Raw genomic sequence first — 22195 nt, 5'->3', positions numbered from 1 at the left:
AAGGATATGCTAATAGGTCTAGATGAAGTAGGGTGGGACAAGTTTCACATGGAACATAAACCACAGCATGGCCCAGTTGGCCCAAATGGTCTTTTTCCTGTGCTGTAAATTGTAAGTAATTCTTAAAACACGAGCACCTGTAAAGTTTCACATCGAGTGAGCTGGAGATTTGTTGATACATGAAGCTATCAAACTCATCAGCACGCAAACCCAGGCCGACTCGTGGAACTGTGGCTCATCAATATATGACATTTTGTAACATCGATAGCCAAAAGGCGCTGGAGTGTTGCCAAGACATTAACCTGGAATGTCTGTACATGGCTATTTAATTGCACTCAACACAGTTAAATTACTAAAAATAACGAGTAAATACTGGATTATTGGAGCTGCAGCAATACCATTTGTATCTATTCATAGCCACGGAGGAGAGAAATGGAGATCTAATCCAGGGTGATAGTACCACTGTGAATTTCATTACTAACAAAAAAAATAAAAAATTGATGGGCTTATAAATTGAGTACTTCTGCATTGTGGCCAGAAATGGGTTTAACATCTTGTTCCTTTTGCTTTATGGAATTAAATACATTTACACCTTCCCCAAGTATTAAATGTTGTTGGAGTATCGTTAGTCTTGCAATACCTTATTCATGTTTGAATGGAGGTTGTGTTGGCAAGTTATTCAACCATTAGGGGAGCAGACGGAAGAGAAGCTGTCCAAGAACGACTTGGGTATCCACACGAAGCACTGAAGCTATGACAGCAAGCTGATGACAGCTGTTGCTTTCCCTCCTCACCCAATTCTAGTGCCCAGAGTTCAGTGTGCTGAGATATTGCTTTTCTGCCTACAAAGCTTAACAGCAAGCCTAAAGCAGCAGTGGTGAGTCCCATTACTGAACGACCTGCATAACTGAAGAGGATCTGTTGCAGCTAGTGAATACAAACTGCTGTTCGTTCACGAGGCAGATAGACTAAATAGGAAGCTAATCCAGGACTTTTTCCTTCATTGGACTGAAATGGTGCAACAATGAATTACTGGCAAATTGGCCCTGAGTTAAGCAGATGTTACATCTTGTTGGATTGAATTGTCATTTGTACAAAGGCAGAGCATTGCATACAGCTTATCAGTCCCAAGCTCTAGACATGCCTTCCTAAACATCTCTACCTTCTCAATACATACCTCTGACCAGACTTTTGGTCACTGGGCCAATATCCCATGGGACTGTCAGTTGTCCAAACACACCATTGAACATTTTAGATCTTATAACAGGTGCCTGAATGGCCCAGTCAATACATAGACATTACACAAGGGGAAAACACATTTCATAGGACTGAATCCCATATAAATGTTGCACAGGTCAGTGTAATTCTTGTTTGATGGAAATCAAGTTATGTTAAATGAAAAATAAGTAACCACTCAAATTTACAAGGTGACAAAACACAGCCCAATGTTGAACAGTTTATTTACTGTTGTGGGTTTCAGCTCTTTTTGCACAAAGTCACAAGCCTTCATTCCCTACAGTATATGGGCCTGATTATATAAATGCAAGTACTAAACACAATAAGCTTGATCCCAGTCAGTTTAGTCACTCTCCCCCAGAGTGTGCTTGTCAAAAAGGTACACTCCCATGCCATTCTCAGGGGCTCCCAGTCTCTTCAGGTTGGTGATGTGATCTCCAAGCTTCTTGATCATCTTCACTTGTTCATCCAAGTAGTGGGTCTCCAGGAAGTCACACAACTGAGAGAAGAGGGAAATGAGTTATGGCCAGTAGCAGATATCAAGGATCAGAGCATCCCCCCCCTCAAAGTTAGGATTTTAATTCTCAGAGTGGAGAAAGATCAGGTAGGGCAATTGAAATTGATGTACATTTGCTCTAATGATCCAGTAGCTACTGTACAATGTGAGCTTAGATCCTGGAAACATTGGGACCCATTTATGTCTCAATGTCCACAGTCGGCCAACTTCATGGTCCTCTCCCCCACCCCCTGAAGAACCCAAGAGAGACCACCCCCCCCCCCGCCCACCCCCCCCCTCAAAAACAAAGCTATTGGGCATGGAGCACTTTTGAAACAGCTCAAGGATAGCAATGTTCCACCACCTCCAAGTTGCCCAGAAACCCACATGAGGAACTTACATGAGGGTCAGTGCTCCCAGTGGAGAGTTTGTGCAGATCCAGCAGACTCTGGTTCACATTCTTCTCCATCTGCAGAGCTCTCTGCATTGCATCCAGACCATTGCTCCACTCATCCTGCTCTGGTTTCTGAAGAGGAAAATCATAGGCAGTTCACTTACAATGGAACAAACAAAATACAAAAAGACAATACAAAGGAAAATAGGATTTAAAAAAAGCAACCAGAAGTCCATTTTACCATAAACAATGTCACAGGAATATAGAATTACTGAATTCCACTACCACAACCATGAAATCAATTGCTTTAGGAGGTATTTGAATCAATCAGGTCGAAGGGTATCCAGACAGAAGGCCACTAGATAATTGAACCAAACCTTGATGTCAGACAAGATGATCCGTCCTCCACGGCGATTCTGGAATTGCATCAGTTTCTCAGCATGCTCACGTTCCTCATGTGACTGCTCCTTGAAGAACTCAGCAAAGTGACACAGGGCAACATCATCCCGGTCAAAGTAGAACGACTGCAGAGAGAAATTAAGACAGCCTATTTAGACCTTGATCTTCATATACAATGCAAGAGTTATTTTTCCCCCCCACCCCCAAGTGAATGAATTCTTAAAAGATAGACACCATTTGCAAACTAGCAAAATGCCATTGACTTCATCAATTGGAGTTGAGCCTCAGCTCCCCATTAGTATGATGAAAGTTTTTCCGTTGCTGGTTGAACATATAAAACTAAAGTTCAGGATTATATTTAATGTCCAGTCAAACTAAATTCTACTCCTGGATAAGCAATACCTCCTCTACTTTGTCATTCACACAAGAGTGTGTCAGTCATCAGGTGCATGTGAAAGATTAAGGAGGAGAGATTGAGCAGACTGAGCCTCTATTCTCAAGGTTCGATGGATGAGAGGTGAGGTCATTAGGAATGTACAAAATTCTTACAGGACTTGAAGGATGGGATGCAGGGAGGATGGTTCCCCTTGCTGGACAGTCGAGAACCAGGGGTCATTGAGGACTGAGATGAGGAGGAATTTCTAAACTCAATGTGATGACTCTTTGAGCCTCAACAACTCCTGGGGTAGAGAATTCCAGTCAGAGTATATTCAAGAGCAATAGACTTTTGGATAGCAAAGGATATGGGGACAGTGCAGGAGGTGGAGTTGAGGTACAAGATTAGCAATGATCTGAGTGAATGACAGGAGTCAGCCATTGGTTCCTCAAGCCTTCACCATGTTCTAAATACTACTGCAGGGAGCTCAATATTTATCCCTCAACCAACACCACAAAAACAGATGATCTGATCATTATCTCATTTCAGTTTGTGGGAGCATCCTGTGCACTAATTGGCTGCTGCATTTCCCACATAACAGGTAACTACACTTAACTCCTTCATTGGCTACAAAGCACTTTGGATATTCCAAGGTAGTGAAAGGCATTATAGAAATGATTCTTCTTCCATTCTAATCAAAGTTTGGACATGGAGTGAGAAAAATCCTCCACTCCAGTAGTTTACACAACAATAGTGCAAGAGATCTCAGCAGTGAGCAGGGCTCCAACAGCAGGATTCTCAGTACATCACCTCCAATTAATGAGAGCACTAGTGAGAACCTACCCACATTTCACTCACTGCAGTCCCCCACCTGAAACTGAACATTGTTTCAGGGCAACAGGCCCCTGACCAGGTTTGTGCTCTTCTGTCACACACTCATGCAGCAGCTGAGCTGGTTTCCAATATTAAACCTCAATAGAGGGCAGCTGCTGTCAGGAGCAGTCCATGAACTCAACAAGAACCCCTGTATTACACACCTGAAGTTCTCACTGCCCAAAGATTCTGCTCCTCCAGGGAAGGAAGTCCAGAGAAATACAACATAAAGCCAATTCATTGAACTGGAGAATTAACAACTTTTCAGAATGCAGCAACAAGGAATACACAACTCACCATGGAGAGATAAACATAGGAGGAACAGAGCTCCATGTTGATCTGCTTGTTGACAGCAGCCTCACAGTCCTTGTGGTAGTTCTGACACACTTGGGAGGCCATCTTCACTATCTATATTTCACTATCACCTACACAGTTCTGAAACTCACACTGTCTTGTGCAAGCTCCTGTATTTATACTATTGGAACAGCTGCATTCAAACAGGGTATGACATCACCAATGATGATTGACAATCCCTCAGAGCCAATCAGGAATCTTCCCTGAATTGAGGCACCAATTAACAAAGGAGAGGGGATTTGTAGGAGGGGTCTGGGGGAGATCAGTCTTGGTGATGTCACTGCCTTTGGGTTCCTTGAACGTCTTCAAATCTAAAAGTGTGCCGTTGTTTAACGCTCTCACTTGAATGAAATTATAATTTTCTACTTTCGCCAAAGGGGTTTTTCATAATCTGGCGAAGTTTGTTACTTGCAAGTTTCTGTGGCACTGAGACAATATTCAAAGCAATCAAGTCGTCTTGGTGCATTTACAAACCAAGCATTGGCCAGTGGAATGGGAATTCCATCCTGTGGGTGGTGTGAACTGCCCCCAGTTCGAATACAGAGAATGGGCATGTGTCTGAGGATTGGCTACATGGGGGCATCAACAATCTTTCATTTTTATTCTCATGGAATGATGTCTGGTAAAATTCAATATATTGAGTGAGAATGAGAGGGAGTGAACATTACTGAACACATTGTCACCCACATCTCCATTTGATAGAGGGATTCAAAATCATGAGGTGTCTGGACAGAATCGATAGACAGGAACTGTTCCCATTGGCAGAAGGGTCGAGAACCAGAGGACACAGATTTAAAGTGACTGGCAAAAGAACCAAAGTCAACATGTTTCCACAGCGAATGGTTGGGATCTGGAATGCAATGCCCGAGAGGGTGGTGGAGGTAGACTCAATCGTGGCTTTCAAAAGAGAATTGGATAAGTACCTGAAGGAAAAATTAATAGCAGGGTTGCAGGGGAAGGGCGGGGGAGTGGGACTAGCTGAAGTGCTCTCGAAGAGAGCCGGCACGTGCTCGACAGGCCGAATGGCCTCCCTCTGTGCTGTACCCATTCTATCATTCTATGATTTGCTCCGGCATGTTTTGGGGCAGGCTTGATGGACCAGCTGGTCTTTTCCTGCCCCTCAATTTGATGTGTTAGACGAGTCCTTTTACAGTCGGTTTTCAGTGACTCGAAAGAATATTTAAATCTGATTGAAATGATGAATATTTAAATCTGATTGAAATGATGAGGCTCAGATATGCTCTAACTGTCTGGCTCATCATCGATTCTATCAGCACAGAAAGAGGCCATTCGGCCCATCGTGCCTGTGCAGGCACTTTGTAAGAGCGATCCAATTCGTCCCACTCCTCAGCTCCTTCCCCAGAGCCCTGCAACTTTTGTCAAGTGTATATGCAATTCCCTCTTCAAAGTTACTGTTGAATCTGATTCCACCACCCTTTCAGGCAGTGCGTTCCGGATCACAACAACTCCCTATGTTAAAATAATCGTCCTCATCTCTCCCCTCTGGTCATTGACCTTTCATGCTGGTGTATCCCAGAGATCCAAAGCCGTGACGTCTGATTTCAGTGCAGAAGTGGTTCAGTCCTGGATGAGCTGATGAGAGGTGTTCCCTTGGATTAAAACTCTGCTTTAGATGAGGCAGAGAGTGCGGCAGTGATTCAGATCCAGAGCCACCAATCACACCACAGGCACTACCCTTTCGGGGGAGATGCCACCAATGAGCACAGTTGACCCACCTGAATCAAACATGAGTCTGTACAACAATCCCTCAGTACTGCCCTTCAGACAGTGTGGCAATCCCTTAGTGCTGCCCCTCCGATAGTGCAGAATCCTGTGAGTATTGTCCCTCTGACAGTGCGGCGCTCCCTCAGTCCTGCCCCTCTGACAGTGCGGCGCTCCCTCAGTCCTGCCCTTCTGACAGTGCGGCACTCCCTCAGTACTGCCCCTCTGACAGTGCGGCACTCCCTCAGTACTGCCCCTCTGACAGTGCGGCATTCACTCAGTACTTTGTGTGTCTGTGTGTGTGTGCGCGTGTGTGGAGGCAGGGTCATTGAATACATTTAAGGTGGAGATAGATAGATTTTTGAACAATAGCGGAGTCAAGGGTTATGGGGAACAGGCAGGAAAGTATTGAGACCAAGATCAGACCAGTCATGATTTTACTGAATGGCGGAACAGGCTCGAGGTGCCAAATGGCATAGCATGTTATTATGTAAACCTCTCTGCCTCCTTTAAGACACTAAAATGTACCTGTGGTCTCACTGCCTTATGTGGCTGAACAAACGTGAACATTTTCACTTGTTGTATTACAGCGTTGCAAAGCTAGATTGAAATGCATGAATAGAATTTGCAAGATATACTCTTATGCCTTAATGCTTGGGAGTCACAAGACACCAGAGGGCGCCGCGGTCGGAGATCATCGGGCTGGACACACGTGGCATGTGTGCTTGATCACCTGTATATAAGCTGGGTGTCTTTGTCACACTGGCACTCTTGGGCTGGAATAAAGATGGATGATGTTGCACCTGAGTGAGTTTACAGGAACCAGATTTTTGAGTCGTTACATATACGTACAATTGAAATTAGATCTTCAACATGTCTGAATACCTATCGTAGATTGGGTATTGTACAATGAGAAGGGGTTAATTAATAGTCTTTTTGTGCGGGGTCCTTTAGGGAAGAATGATCATAACATAATTGAATTCTTTATGAAGATTGAAAGTGAAGTTGTCCAATCCAAAACTAGGTCCTAAATCTAAACAGAGGAAACTGTGAAGGTATGAGGAATGGCTATGATAGATTGGGAAGAGTCATTCAAAGGCATGATGGTGGATAGTCAATGGCTAACATTTAAGTAACGAGTGCATGAATTGCAACAATTATACATTCCTTTCTGCTGCAAAAACACAAAAGGAAAAGTGGCCCAACCATGGTTTACACAAGAATATAAGGATAGTATTAGATCCAAAGAGGAGTCATACAAAGTTGCCAGAACAAGTAGCACTCCTGAGGATTGGGAGCAATTTAGTATTCAGCAAAAAAGGACCAAGAGATTGTTTAAGAGGAGGAAAATAGTGAGACTAAACTTGCAAGGATCATAAAAACCGACTGTAAAAGTTTCTCCCAGTCTGTAAAAAGAAAAAGATTAGTGAAGACAAATGTAGGTCCTTTTCAGTCACAAATGGGATAATTTATAATGGGGAACAAGGAAATGGCAGAACAATTAAATACTTTGGTTCTGTCTTTACAGAAGAGGACACAAATAACATCACAGAAATGCTAGGGAACTAAGGATCTCGTGAGCAAGAGAAATTAAAGGTAATGATTATTAGTCAGAAAATAGTGCTGGAGAAACTAATGGGACTGAAAGCTGATAAATCCCCAGGGCCTGATAATCTGCATCCCAGAGGAATAAAAGTGGTAGCCATGGAAATAGTGGTTGCATTGGTTATCATCGTCCAAATTTCTACAGATTATGGAACAGTTGCTGCAGAATGGAGAGTGGCAAATGTAACCCCACTATTTTAAAAAGGAAGGAGAAAGAAAACAGGTAACTGCAGCCCGGTTAGCCTAACATTAGTAGAATGTGAAAAAGGGACACTTAGAAACTATCAACGGGATTAGACAAAGTCAATATGGATTTATGAAAAGAAAATTGTGTTTGACAAACCTACTGGAGTTTTTTTCGAGGATGTAACTGAGATTAGATAAGGGAGAACCGGTGGATGTCGTGTATTTGGATTTTCAGAAGGCCTTTGATAAAGTCCCACAAGAGGTTAGTGTGCAAAATTAAAGCACATGGGATTGGGGGTAATATACTATGGATTGAAAATTGGTTAATTGATAGAAAACAGTCGGAATAAACAGGTCTTTTCCTGGGTGGTGAGTTGTGACTAGTGGGATACCACAGGGATCGCTGCTTGGGCCCCAACTAATCACATTTCTTAATAGATTTGGAGGAAGAAACCAAATTTAATATTTACAATTTTTCCACAGTACAGGAGCAAGAATGTCTTACTACAATTATACATGGCCTTGGTGAAACTACACCTGGTGTATTGTGCACAGTTTTGGGTCTCCTTAAGAGCGCAGCGAAGTTCCACCAGACTGATTCCTTGGATGGAAAGATTGTCGTATGATGAGAGAATAGCTTGACCAGGCCTGTATTCACCAGAAGATTGAAAGGGGATCTTATTAAATCATAAAATTCAGACTGGTTTGGAGAGATTGGATGTGGGGAGGAAGTAGCCCTTTGCTGGGAAGTTGAGAATAAAAAGTCACAGGCTCAGAATATGCTGTAGGAAATTTAGCGCACATATAATAAATATGTTTTCACTCAGGATGGGGAAACTGGGGAACTATTGACTACAAAAGGCAGTGGAGCCCAATTGCTGAATATATTTAAGGATGTAAGATACCTTGATACAAAAGGCATCAAGGGCTATGGGGTAAAAGCATGAACATGGTGGTGGTAAAGGATTAGTTATGATCATATTTAATGGTGGTGCAGTCTTTACAGAACCAAAATGGACAACGACTGCTCTTATGTTTTTATGAATATAACTGTCAATATATTGAAATTACCCCAGCAACGAGCAAAATTATAGGACTATTAACACTGGTAGAAGGGACGAGAACCAGCAGACACAAATTTAAGACAATTGGCAGAAGAACCACAGCTGACGTGAGGATAAACTTTTATGCAATGAGTGGTTAATATCTGGATTGCACTGTCCGAGAGGGTGGTGAAGACATTTTCAATCATAGGATTGAACAAGTACATGAAGGAAAAACATTGCAGGGCAACAGGGAAAATGCAAGGGAGTAGGACGAGCTGAAGTGCTCTTGGAGAGCCAGCTGAGTGGTTACAGCACAGGAGGCCAATGTATGATTGTTGCATAGCCTAGTGCAATACTTGTGCTGCAAACAAGTTACAGTAAATGGAAAATAAGCAACCACTAATTGCAAGGAGACAAAACCCAGTCCAATATTGAACAGTTTATTTACAGTTGATTACATTTCACAGCAAGAGCCCAGGTCTCAGCCTGTACAAAGCCATCATTCTATGTAGGACAGAGTCTCACACATATTGTATAAACAAGAGTACTGATCAGAAGCATCAGTCACTCTCCCCCAAGGTGTGCTTGTCAAACAGGTACTCTCCCAGGTCATTCTCAGGGGCTCCCAGTCTCTTCAGGTTGGTGATGTGATCTCCAAGCTTCTTGATCATCTTCACTTGTTCATCCAAGTAGTGGGTCTCCAGGAAGTCACACAACTGAAGGAGAAACAGAAAGGAGTTATGGCCAGTAGCAGATATCAAGGAACATTGGAGCTTACTGCTTGAGAGTTGGGATTTTAGTCCTCTTGGACTCGAGGATAGTTAAGTGGTGCAATTGAAATTGGTGCAATGTAATTACTGCATCATTTAGATGAAAACTTGCTTTACAAAAATGTTCTGGGATCAGACACTTATAAAATCTTCCCTGAAATAGACCCAACACAAAGCTATTGGGCAGATATCTTTTTAAATTAAGTTCAAGGAAAGCAACTTAACCAAAAGCCCACATTGAAGCATTGGGAAACTTACCTGAGGGTCAGTGCTCCCAGTGGAGTGTTTGTGCAGATCCAGCAGACTCTGGTTCACATTCTTCTCCATCTGCAGAGCTCTCTGCATGGCCTCCAGACCATTGCTCCACTCATCCTGCTCTGGTTTCTGAAGAGGAAAGTCAGATTAAACTAAGTTTTTTTTTTGTCTTTAGATGCTCTGATAATGACTCCACGAGGCAATGTATTGTACTTTAACTGTAGTGACCTTCGTTCATTTAATGTGTCATATCTTACATTATTATATATAACTATCCTAACATACTATACATGACTGATAAGATATGACCTGTAACCACCAGCATACCTTACCACCAGGTGTGCACTTGCAAGAGACAGGTATACAAGGACAGGTCTCAGGCAAGTGCAGCATTCCAGAGCTGTGAAATAAAGGTACAGATCCAGAGTGACCTTGACTTCACTACATGCTTTGTGAGAATCTGTACTGAGGGACAGGACTTTACAGTGGCGACAAGTTACGGGATTACAGAATGGCAAACAACGGATTAGATGAAAAGTACAATGCTGGAGACAATTGGGAGGGATTTATAGAAAGGCTCCAGCAAAGCTTTGTAACAAAAGACTGGTTAGGAGACGACAAAGCAGACAAGAGAAGAGCTCATCTCTTGACCAGCTGTGGCTTGAAAACATACGCTTTAATGAAGGATCTGCTGGCACCCAAGTCATTTGAAGAATTGAGCACACTGGTCAGAGACGACCTGAAGCTGGCGAGCAGCCGACACATGGCCAGACACAGGTTCTACAACTACAGACGCTGTGTGGGCCAGAGCATACCCAACTTTGTGGCAGAACTTGAGGTTGGCTAGTCTGGGAGTTCTCCGATGAACTAAGGAGAGAAATGCTGAGAGACTTTTCATTGAAGGAATAGGCCAAGCAGGCATATTCCAAAAGCTCAGAGACCAAGAACTTGACCTTAGAGGCAGCAGCACTGGTTGCAGACATTCTTGGTGGGAGAAGAAGAAACAAGGTTGATTTACAATGCAGGTACGACAACTAACAAAATATCAGAACAAGTAGTTCACAGCATTAAACAAGCTGCTCCCCCACAGACCAAACTGGGAGAACAGGCTCTCGACAGCAGGCAGTGGTACCAGAAGCCATCAAGGGCCACAGAAAAGGACATTCACACATCAACCCACAATGCGAGCAGTCAACTACAAACTGAGAGAAGCTCGAGAGATCAGCCAGACACAGCTCATTCTTTGGGAACAATGGAAGCGGTCTGTGCTGGAGGTGTGGGGGTGGGCACTCATCAAGGGGGTGTCAATTTCTGCAGGCTGTTTGCAGGAACTGTGAATATACAGGGCATTTCGCCCACCTATGCAAAAAACAGCTCAGCTGGTATACAAATCGGATGGGTCGGAAAGCAGACCAGAAGACGGTGGGGACAGTATCCGGGACACCGATGTACAGCGGGTCAACATGATCAATGGCTGCTGCTCCTACAACAGGACGCCACCTATAAATGATGAGGGTCTGACTCAATGGGATACCCATCAACATGGAGCTGGATACAGGAGCGAGTCAATCTCTCATGGGCCCTCAACAATTTGAACAACTGTGACCGCATAAAAGACAGATCAAAACTCAAGGGTCGACACCAAACTAAAGACCTATACCAAAGAAATCGTACTAGTCCTCAGCAGCGCCATGCTCTCTGTCACTCACAAAGGGACAGTGAACAGACTTCCCTGTGGATTGTCCCCAGAGACCCCCCAGCACTGCTGGGGAGAAGCTGGCTGGCAAAACTAAGCTGGAAATGGGATGATGTCCATGCCATGTCATTCGAGGAACGGACCTCCTGCTCAACAGTTATAAAGCAATTTGAACATCTTTCAGCCAGGTGTGGGCACTTTCAAAGGGGCCAAAGTCAAAATCTACATCACAGAATGCTCAACCAGTCCATCACAAGGCCAGAGCTGTACCCTGTGTGATGAGGGAATAGATTGAACACGAACTAGACAGGCTTCTGCAGGAAGGAATTATATCACCTGTGGAATTTAGCGTCTGGGCAAGTCCCATCGTCCCAGTCATGAAGCCTGATGGATCCGTACGAATCTGTGGGGACTACAAATCTACCATAAACAGAGTCTCCCTACAGGACTAGTACCCGCTGCCCAGAGTGGAGGACTTATTTGCCACATTGGCTGCAGGTAAACTTCTCAAAACTAGTGCTCACATCTGTATATATGATGCAAGAATTGACCAAAGAATCCAAGCTACTCACCATCAACTAACAGAGGCCTTTTCATGTACAATCGACGCCCATTCAGCATCAGGTCGGCAGCTGCCATATTCCAGTGCAACATGGAGTCTACTTAAATCCATCCCGGGGACGGTTGTATTGCAAGACGACATACTTATCACGGGCAGGGACACCGACTCCCACCTCCATAATTTGGAGGAAGTACGAAAGCGGTTGGATCAGGTCTGCCTACGAGTCAAGAAATCAAAGTGCCTGTTTCTCGCACCAGTGGTTGAATTTTTGGGCAGAAGGTTTGCCACTGATGGAATCTGCCCAACAGTGTCCAAAACAGAAGCAATTCGCCTGGCACCCAGAACTGCATGCCTTTCTCAGGCTACTCAATTATTTTGGGAACTTTATGCAGAACTTGAGCACGCTGCTGGAGCTTCTCCATGTGCTACTCAGGAAGGAGTGTGATTGGTTTTGGGGGTGGCAGGGACGCGCCTTCAATAAAGGCACACAACCTTCTGTGTTCCAACAGTGTTTTGAATCTTTGATCCATTTAAAAAGCTAGTTCTCACATGCGATGAGTCAGCGTATGGGGTCGGGTGCATTTTGCAACATGTCAATAGTGCAGGCAAATTACAACCCATAGCTTATGCCTCCAGGTCACTTTCGCGTGCGGAGCGCGGGTACAGAATGGTAGAGAAGGAGGCGCTTGCGTGCGTGTCGTGTCAAAAAGATGCACCTATACCTTTTAGGAGCCAAGTTAGTGTTAGAAACCGACCACAAGCCCCTCACATCCAAGAGCAAGGCAATAAACGCTAACGCCCCAGTGAGAATTCAACAGTGGGCACTCATGCTGGCGTCCTACGACGATACCATAAGGCACAGACAACTGTGCCGACGCGATCAGCAGGCTACCCCTGGCGACCACGGAAGGGTCTGATGACTAGGACTAAGATAGTCATGGCAATCAATGCCTTGGAGTCCACAGGTTCGCCAATGATGGCTCGCCAAATCAGAGCCTGGACGGCCAGCGACCCCACGCTATCCTTCGTAAAAAGATGTGTCCTAACTGGTGACTGGCTCGCGATGACTGCCCTGAGGAATTAAACCCTTTCACAGGCGCATGCATGAGCTATCACTACAAGCAGACTGCCTGATGTGAGGCAGAGAGGCATTTGTCTGGGAGCTCCACTGCGAGCACCCGGGGATCATTATGAAGGCCATAGCCAGATCCCACATCTGGTGGTCTGGTGTTGACGCGGACGTGGAGCTCTGCGTACGAAGGTGCACCATTTGTGCCCAGCTCAGCAATGCCCCCAGGGAGGGTCTCCTGAGCCCCTGGCCTACCAAACTGTGGTCGCGGGTGCACATAGACTATGCAGGCCCATTCATGGCCAAAATGTTCCTCGTAGTTGTAGATGCATTTTCAAAGTGGATCGAATGCACTATTTTTAACACGTGCACAACCTCCACCACTGGAGAACCTTGCAACTACGTTTGCAATGCACGGAATCCCTGACATATTGGTCAGTGACAATGGGCCGTGCTTCACCAGCACAGAATTCCAAGATTTTTTAATTGACCATGGCATAAATCACATCAAGCCGGCCTCCAACAGCCAGGCGGAGAGAGGAGTGCAAATCATTAAACAAGGCATGCTTAAAATACAAGGTCGCATGCTACAGGATCACCTGTCGCGACTGCTGCTGGCATACAGATCTCGTCCGCACTCATTGACTGGGATCCCCCTGTGCAACTGTTGATGTTAAAGACTTTAAAAACAAGGCACTCATTAATCCTCCCAGACATGCATGAAATCGTTGAGGCAAAGCGCCATAAGCTGATTGAATAGCATGACAGAAATTCGAGGGGGAGATGGAATGAGATAGGGGACAAAGTGTTTGTACTAAACTATGGCAGGGGTCCCAAATGGCTTGCAGGGACAGTAACGGGCAAGGAAGGAAACAGGCTACTGTTAGTACAAATGGACAATGGCAAAACCTGCCAGAGGCATGTAGGCCAAGTCAAAATCAGATTTACCAACAACACTGTGGAACCAGAGGGGCAGACGACAATGTGGAACTCGCATCACAACTGATGGACAGATGGAGAGAACAACCTGAGGAAAGGGCAATCACAACAGACAGCCCAGGCAAGATACCATCAATGACACCCAAAGAAAAACAGACACCAAGGCAAACAACTGAACCACAACTCAGACGCTCCATGCGAGAGCGTAGACCACCTGAGACTGAACCTATAAAGACAACAAGGGGGGAGGGTGAATATATATAACATACTATACATGACGAATAAGATTGACCTGTAACCACCAGCATACCTTACCACCAGTGATGCACTTGCAAGAGACAGGTATACAAGGACAGGTCTCAGGCAAGTGCAGCATTCCAGAGCTTGAAATAAAGGTGTAGGTCCAGAGTGACCTTGACTTCACTACATGCCTCATGTGAATCTGTACTGAGGGGACAGGATTTACATAATGGAACTCTAGGTGGTGAGGATCACACCTGGTGACCTGCCTTCTGTACTGCACCTGGCACACCTGTACAGGTAACCTGCAAGTCTGACTGCAGTGCCCTCTGGTGGCACATATGTAATAGTACAAACAGTAAAAACACATTTGTAAATAGGACAGTATTGAAGGAAATTAGGGATGAAAAAATGAAATCAGAAGTTTAGGTTACCATGAACCAATATGTTAGAATATTGAATTACTGCATTAAGTCAACTAACGGTGTCAAATTTATGAGGTGAACAGCATAGATGTATTTGAGGGGAAGCTAAATAAGTACATGAGGGAAAAAGGATTAGAACGACATGTTGCTGGATAAAGCAAGGTGGGAGGACGACATCTGGAGCCTGATCACCAGCATGGACCAGTTTGTCCAAATTGCTGGTTCCTGTGGAATTGGAACCAACTCCTTTACAATGTATTGTGAACAATCAGTCTAAGGGAAGCCAAACAGAAGGGCCCTCGTTTATGGAGCCAAACCTTGATGTCTGCCAAGATGATTCGGCCTCCACGCCGATTCTGGAATTCCATCAGTTTCTCAGCATGCTCACGTTCCTCATGTGACTGCTCCTTGAAGAACTCAGCAAAGTGACGCAGGGCAACATCATCCCGGTCAAAGTAGAAGGACTGCGGAGGGATCAGAAGTGTAGTTGATTATTGCATGCCAGACCCATCAGCATGGGCACTGTACATGAAGCCAAACTCATTTTTCTTGATTCAAGAGCTCAGTCTCACTGAACTTGTATGTATATTTATGGAAACTAGAACCTACTCAATTAACCTGGTAAATACATTGGATAATCTCAGCTCCAGCCATAGGGAAACCTAACATGAGAAATATGAACAGGAGTAGACCACACAGCTCAGAGCCTGTGCCACCATTTAAGATTATGGCTGATCTGATCATGGACTCATCCCCACATAACCCCTTAGCATTTAAGAAACTGTATTACAGTCTTAAATTTATTCAATGTCTCAGCTTTCCACAGCTCAGGCAGTGAATTCCACAGATTGACAACGCTCAAGATATTTCAGTTGTAAATGGGAAACCCCTTATTTTAAGATCATGCCTTCTAGTTGTAGTCTCCCCATCAGTGGAAACATCCTCTGTATCCACCCAGTCAAGCCCCCTCAATCTTATACACTTCAATAAGTTCCTCATTCTTCTGAATTCCAAATGAGCAGAGGCACCCACCACACCCCACCCCCCTCCGCTCCTGCTGTACTGCGGCACTTTGCAATCTTGCTCCATTTCAATAAACATTTGCTCTTTGATTCTTGTTCTGCTAAAGTGCATGACCTCACTTTCCTACAGTCAAATTTTTGCCCACTCACTTAGCCTGCCTATGTCCTTCTGCAGAAGTGTGTTCTCCTCACACATTACTGATACAAAGTTGGGAGGAACAAACTAGGCGACGTAACCGACTTGGAAGGAGGGACAGAATGTAATATAGATTGTAAATAGTTGGGGTCCCAGCACTGATCCTTGCGGCACTCTACTAGATCCTGGTTGCCAACCAGAGAATGAACCATTTATCCTGACTCGGTTCTTTAGCCAATCCTCTATCCATGCTAATATATTACCCCCAAAGCCTGTGAACTTTCATCTTGTGCCGTAATCTTTTGTGGCACCTTCTCAAATACCTTCTGGAGGTCCAAATACAAAACAGCCACTGGTTCACTTTCATCCACCCTGTTCATGACATCCTCAAAGAATTCCAGCAAATTTGTCAAACACGACTTCCCCTCACAAATCCATGCCGACTCTGCCTGATCAAATTTTGCTTTTCCAAATGTCCCTGCGATGTTAATAATGGACTCCAACATTTTCCCTATCAGATATTAGGCTAACTGGTCAAAAGTTTCTTTTATTTCAAAAAAAAAGGAAGGGGCATTACATTTGCAGCTTTCCAATCTGCTGGGACCTCCCCAGAATCCAGGTAATTTTGGTAAATTATAACCAATACATCCACAATCCCTGCTTCTCAAGGCCCGAGGATGCAAGCCATCAGGACATAATTGAGCCCAATTATCTTACTGAGTACTACTTCCTCAGGTGATTGTTATTGCATTAAGTACCTCCCCCAATAGCCCCTTGACTATCCACCATTGGAATGTTGTTATTGTCTTCTACTGTCAAAACAGATACAAGATATTTGTTCAGATTTTCTGCCATCTCTATGTTGCCCATTACTAATTCCCCATTCTCATCCACTTACGTGATTTAGAAAAATTTGTAGGCTATGGAAACAGTTGTATCGCTCCAACCAACATTCAGCAAGGCACAATGGACTGAATGGCCTCCTGTGCTGCATCACTCATGATCACCAATTCAGCTTTGATTGAACATGCTTAAAACTGGAACCTGAATCTTGGCACCCAATATTCATTGCAGCTCTGGAAATTAGGTGAAGGAATTGCCACAAGATTTATACCCTGGTCACCAGTAGCATGCTCCAATAATAATTGTTTATTAACCCAAATACATTTTGTACAGGCTAGTTGAGAGGCAGTAAAAGCAATTGCCTAAACTAGATCTAGTCCCAATGCAGAATTCATATATAAAAAAAAAGAAAAACTAACCGAGTTTTACTGGCTGCATTCATGCCAAGGAACTAAAACTACCACAAGCAGCATTAATTTGACAGTCTACACAAATCAAAGCATTGTAGAGGAGAACCAGAGACCACAGAATAAAAGTTAGGAGAACCCCTCAGAATTTGAGGGTGCTTGGTGAAGGTCACAGGGGTTAAGGGAGAGTCCACTGAGCACAGACAATTGATAATTAACTATCTGCTTTATGATTGCAAAAAGTTAGAGGAAAGACAGAAGGATACAAACTGGTACTTAAAATTAGTGGTGAGAAATACTAGGAACAGGAGGAAAGCAGAAACATTTGTAACACTTTCTTCCCATCCTCCCCGTGGAGGTGAGGGATGGCTGAGAAAGAAAGTGTTTCAGATTTCCACCACACTGGTGGGAAAGAATACTTCCTGACATCCCTCCGAAATGGCCTAGATTTATTTTTATGACATCACCCATTGAACCAGCAAGGTAAGGAAAATCCATGCAGTGATTTAGAATGAGGATACAAATTCTGAATTCCTTGCATTGTGTACAGAATGTATTCCAAATAAACTTCATCAAGCTCAAGATCGCAGGAAAAAAAAGAATCAAAATAATCAGATGATACAGCTGCTGCAAGAAACAAAGAGAATTTGTTAATAAATACAAATTAAGATAAATTGTATCATATTATAGCTTTAAAGTGAACTCACTGCATAGATTCAGGGCTGGGGGCAGGTGGGCAGAAAGAGAGAAATAGGTGGGCTGGGTACAGCACAGGATTTCATAAATTCACATTACATAGTCTCCATTGTAAAGGGGCAAAAAATACAAAACTCACCATAGAGAGATAAACATAGGAGGAATAGAGCTCCATGTTGATCTGCTTGTTGACAGCATCCTCACAGTCCTTGTGGTAATTCTGACGCACTTGCGAAGCCATCTTAATATTTTATTTTTCCAAAGTAAAAACTTTTTAGAAGTACAAAGATAACATTTCACTAATATCAAACTCCAATATTTATACTGAGGGATAATCCAGGGTGTGGCACTCTTGATGATGAGTGACAGTCATCAATACCCAATCAGAAGTTGTATCTTCTCAGAGCACCAATCAAGTAAAGGGAGGAGGGAGATGGACTCCCAGAGCCAATCAGATCTTTGAAGAATGAGCATCATTGGCTGACATCTCAATGAGGATCTCAATTGTCCGAACTTTCCTCAAACACAGTTCAAATATCCAGAGTCACAGGTTTAATTGGATTCTCTATTCTTTGGGCATTTTAATTCAGCTATCGGAAACACTTAAACCATAAGTGCTCCCTTTATAAGGGGAAATAAACTGTCAGATCCACATTATGACAAAACTAACATAAAAACTTAAAAAATTTACACTATTTCCCTGTATTCACTCTGCGCTCCCCTCCCTCTGGTGCCCTCCGATGACGGAAAGCCTCAAGCATACCGGCAGACACCGCGTGCTCCCAATCCAGGGATACCCGGGCACGGATATAGCCGCGGAACAAAGGCAGGCAGACAGAGAGAACACCCTATCGACCGTGCTCTGCCTGGACCAGTTAATGGCCACCTTGAAAGATTCATTGAATCCTCTGTTGTTTGCGATTCAGTGTCTTTTTAAGAGTTCTGGATTGTTCAGTTGGTTGGTCATTTGCAGGTATCTGCGGGTTTGAAGCAACATCCAAACAACTCATTGGATATTTGTCTGATAGACTGAGATGATAGACAGAGAAGTCGAGAAAGGGAATTGAAGTGACCAAGATGAACCATGTGAAGGTGAGTGAAGGGTGGAAATTGGGAACATAGTGAATTAAATGTTCCAGTTTATTGTGAGAGCAGGAAACAGCACCGATATTATCAATGTGCTGGGAAAAGAGGTGAGGGAAGGGCTATGGTGGGATTTAATACGAGGATAAGAATCTTGAATTTGAGGCGCTGTCAGACCGGGAGCCAATGATGGTCCACAAGCACAGGGGTCATGGGTGAGTGAGACTAGGTGTGTGTTAGGATACGGGCAGCAGAGTTTTGGATAAGCTTAAGTTTATGGAGCATGTAAGGCCAGCAGGAGAGCATTGAAATAGTCAATTCTAGAGATAAAAAGGCACAGATGAGTGTTAACCATTGGCGCAGTTCTGAGCTCAGTGCGAGGAATACCTGCAGCTGAACCCATCATCATAGGCAGTCACTCGGCATCGAGGAAGACTTGCTTTCACTCCTAAAGTGAGTTCGTTGGTGGCTGAACAGTCCAACATGAAAGCCACAGACCCTGTCACAGATGGGACAGATATTCATCGGGGGAAGGGGGTGGGTGTCACTGATTTACCACACCTTCCTTCCGCTGCCTGACCTCTTCACGTTCGCAGCGTTGAGATTCGAAGAGCTCAACACCCTCCCGGATACACTTTTTCCAACTAGGATGGACTTCGGCCAGAGTCTCCCAGGCATCAGTGGTGCTGTCGCACTTCATCAGAGAGGTTTTGAGGGTGTCCTTGTAACGTTTCCGCTGCTTAACTTTGGCTCGTTTGCCATAAAGGAGTTCCGCATAGAGCAGTTGCTTAGAGAGTCTCATGTCTGGCATGTGGACTAAGTGGCCTGCCCAGAAAAGCTGATCGCATGTGGTTAGTGCTTCAATGCTGGGGATGTTAGCCTGCGCGAGGACACTGATGTCGGTGCATCTGTCCTCCCAGGGAATTTAGAGCATGTTACGGAGGCATCTTTGGTGATATATCTCCAGCGACGAGATGTGCCTTCTGTAAGTCGTCCATGCCTCTGATCCATACAGTAGGGTGGGTATTACTACAGTCCTGTAGAGCGTGAGCTTGGTGGTAGGTTTGAGGGCCTGGTCTTCGAACACTCCTTTCCTCAGGCAGCCGAAGGCTGCACTGGTGCACTGGAGGCGATATTGAATCTCCGCATCGATGTCTGCCTTTGTTGACAGCAGGCTCCCGCGGTATGGGAAGTGATCCACATTGTCGAGGGCCACGCCGTGAATCTTGATGTCTGGGGGCCGTGCTGTGCGGCGAAGACAGGCTGATGGAGGCACTTTCCCTTATGGATGTTAAGTGCAAGGCCCATGATTTCATATGCCTCAGTGACGACATCGACTAAATCCTGTCAGCCTCAGAATGTGCGCAGACGCAGGCGTCGTCCGCATACTGCAGTTCAACGACAGAGGTTTGGGTGGTCTTGCACTGGTCTGGAGAGGGCATAGGTTAAACTGCTTCCCACTGATTCTGTAGTTTAATTGCACTCCAGCAGGAAGCTTGTTGACAGTAAGGTGGAGTTGGCAGCGAGGAAGATTGAGAAAATCTTTGGAGCGATGAAGCAGCCCTGTTTGACCCAGCTTCGGACGTGGAATGGGTCTGTAACAAATCCGCTGATAAGGATCACGGCATGCATGTCGACGTGGAGCAGGCGAAGAATGTTGATAAACTTTTGGGGGTATCCAAAATGGAGGGAGGACGCTCCATAAGCCCTCACGGTCGACAGTCTCAAAGGCCTTTATAAGATCGAAAAATGCCATGTATAAGGGCTGGCGTTGCTCCCTGCATATTTCCTGCAATTGGCGTGCTGCAAAGATCATGTCCGTTGTTACCCGTAGGGGACGAAATACACACTGTGACTCCGGACGGAGCTCCTCGGCCACAGGGAGAACACAGTTGAGGTGAACTGAACCACATCCCTGTGCAGCATGTTAAATTTATACAGAACCTTGGCTAGACAACACTTGGAGTATTGCGCACAGTTCTGATCTCCATAGAATTATATAGAAAGTTAGAATTAATAATCTAAGAGAGACTTCAAAGAAACTTCTTTACTCAGAGAGTGTTCAGAATTTTTAACTCGCTATCAAAAGGAATAGTTGAGACAAAAAGCATAGACGCGTTTAAGGTGAAGCTGGATAAACAAATGAGGGAGGAAGGATTGGCAGGATATGCTGATAGGGTTAAATGAAGTTGGGAGGAGGCTCAGTGTGTGAATCAAGTCCTCTCAGTACTTCGCTCTCCATGCTCATGATTGAAAGACAATTAAATCGATCTTGTCTCATTCGGTTCCTCACCTCATCCTAGATACATTTTACGTTCAAGAAGGATCGCTCACCACTGCAATTTGCCAGGCTGAATGGCCTTTTTCTGTGCTGTAAATTCTATGTAATTCTTAAAACAAGGGCATCTGTAAAGTTTTTCACATTGAGTGAGCTGAATAATTTGTTTTATCTGAAACATGAAGCCGTGAAACTCATCAGCACGCAAAACCCAACATGACTTGTAGAATTGTGACTCATCAATGTATGAATTGTGGTGACATCGATAGCCCAAAAGTGCCATTGAGAGATGCAAAGAGTGCGGTAACATCGTGGTTAAGTTACTGGACAAGTAATTCAGAGGCCTGGACTAATAATCCAAAGTCCCACCACGGCAGCTGGGGAATTGAAATTCAGTTAATTAAATTAAAATCTGGAATAAAAGGCTAGTATCAGTAATGTTGCCCAGGGAGCTATCGGATTGTCATAAAAACCAATCTGCTTCACTAATGTCCTTCAGGAAGGAAATCTGGCCGATATGACTCCAAACCCAAAGCAATGTGGTTGAGTCTTAACTGCCCTCTGAAATGGCCAAGCAAGCTGATCAGTTATAACAAACCGTCACGAGAAACAATAATTCGAATAAAACAGGATGGACAACCCGGCATTGACCTCGGCACCGGCTTCTGACTTGACAATGGTACACCCAGCCCAGTCGACCCTGCAAAGTCCTCCTCACTAATATCTGGTATCTTGTGCCTAAATGGGGAGAGCTGTCTCACAGGTTAGTCAAGCAACATCCTGACATAGTCATAATCACAGAATCATACCTTTCGGCCAATGTCCCAGATTCCTCCTTCACCATCCCTGCGTATGTCCTGTCCCACCAGAAGGGCAGACACACCAGAAGTGGCGGCTCAGTGGCATACAGTCGGGAGGGAGTAGCGATAGGAGTCCTGAACATTTAATCTGGACCCTATCAAGTCTCATGGGTTTAGGTCAAGCTTGGACATGGAAACCTCCTGCTGATTACCACCTACCACCCTCCCTCAGCTGATGAATCAGTACACCTCCATGTTGAAGGCCACTTGGAAGAAGCACTGATATA

General features: G+C 44.5%; 2 protein-coding genes across 2 annotated transcripts; both read right to left on the bottom strand.

The window, feature by feature from the left end:
- Positions 1–1579: 1579 nt before the first annotated feature.
- LOC139262582 (ferritin, higher subunit-like) lies at positions 1580–4173 on the bottom strand. The gene is made up of 4 exons (XM_070877744.1): positions 4072–4173; positions 2504–2650; positions 2133–2258; positions 1580–1735 (listed from the first exon to the last, which is right to left on the bottom strand). The coding sequence occupies exons 1-4, from the start codon at positions 4171–4173 to the stop codon at positions 1580–1582; spliced, it is 531 nt and encodes a 176-aa protein (XP_070733845.1).
- A 5074-nt stretch (positions 4174–9247) lies between these two features.
- LOC139262581 (ferritin heavy chain B-like) lies at positions 9248–17988 on the bottom strand. Its single transcript, XM_070877742.1, has 4 exons — positions 17887–17988; positions 14961–15107; positions 9716–9841; positions 9248–9403 (listed from the first exon to the last, which is right to left on the bottom strand). Exons 1-4 carry the CDS (start codon positions 17986–17988, stop codon positions 9248–9250), a joined length of 531 nt encoding a protein of 176 aa, XP_070733843.1.
- Between the last annotated feature and the right edge of the window lie 4207 nt (positions 17989–22195).

The sequence above is a fragment of the Pristiophorus japonicus genome, chromosome 4, assembly GCF_044704955.1.
Source record: "Pristiophorus japonicus isolate sPriJap1 chromosome 4, sPriJap1.hap1, whole genome shotgun sequence".
In the NCBI taxonomy this organism is placed as follows: Eukaryota; Metazoa; Chordata; class Chondrichthyes; family Pristiophoridae; genus Pristiophorus; species Pristiophorus japonicus.
Note: the sequence above shows the minus strand (reverse complement) of the source record. Positions and strands in the feature narration are given on the sequence as shown.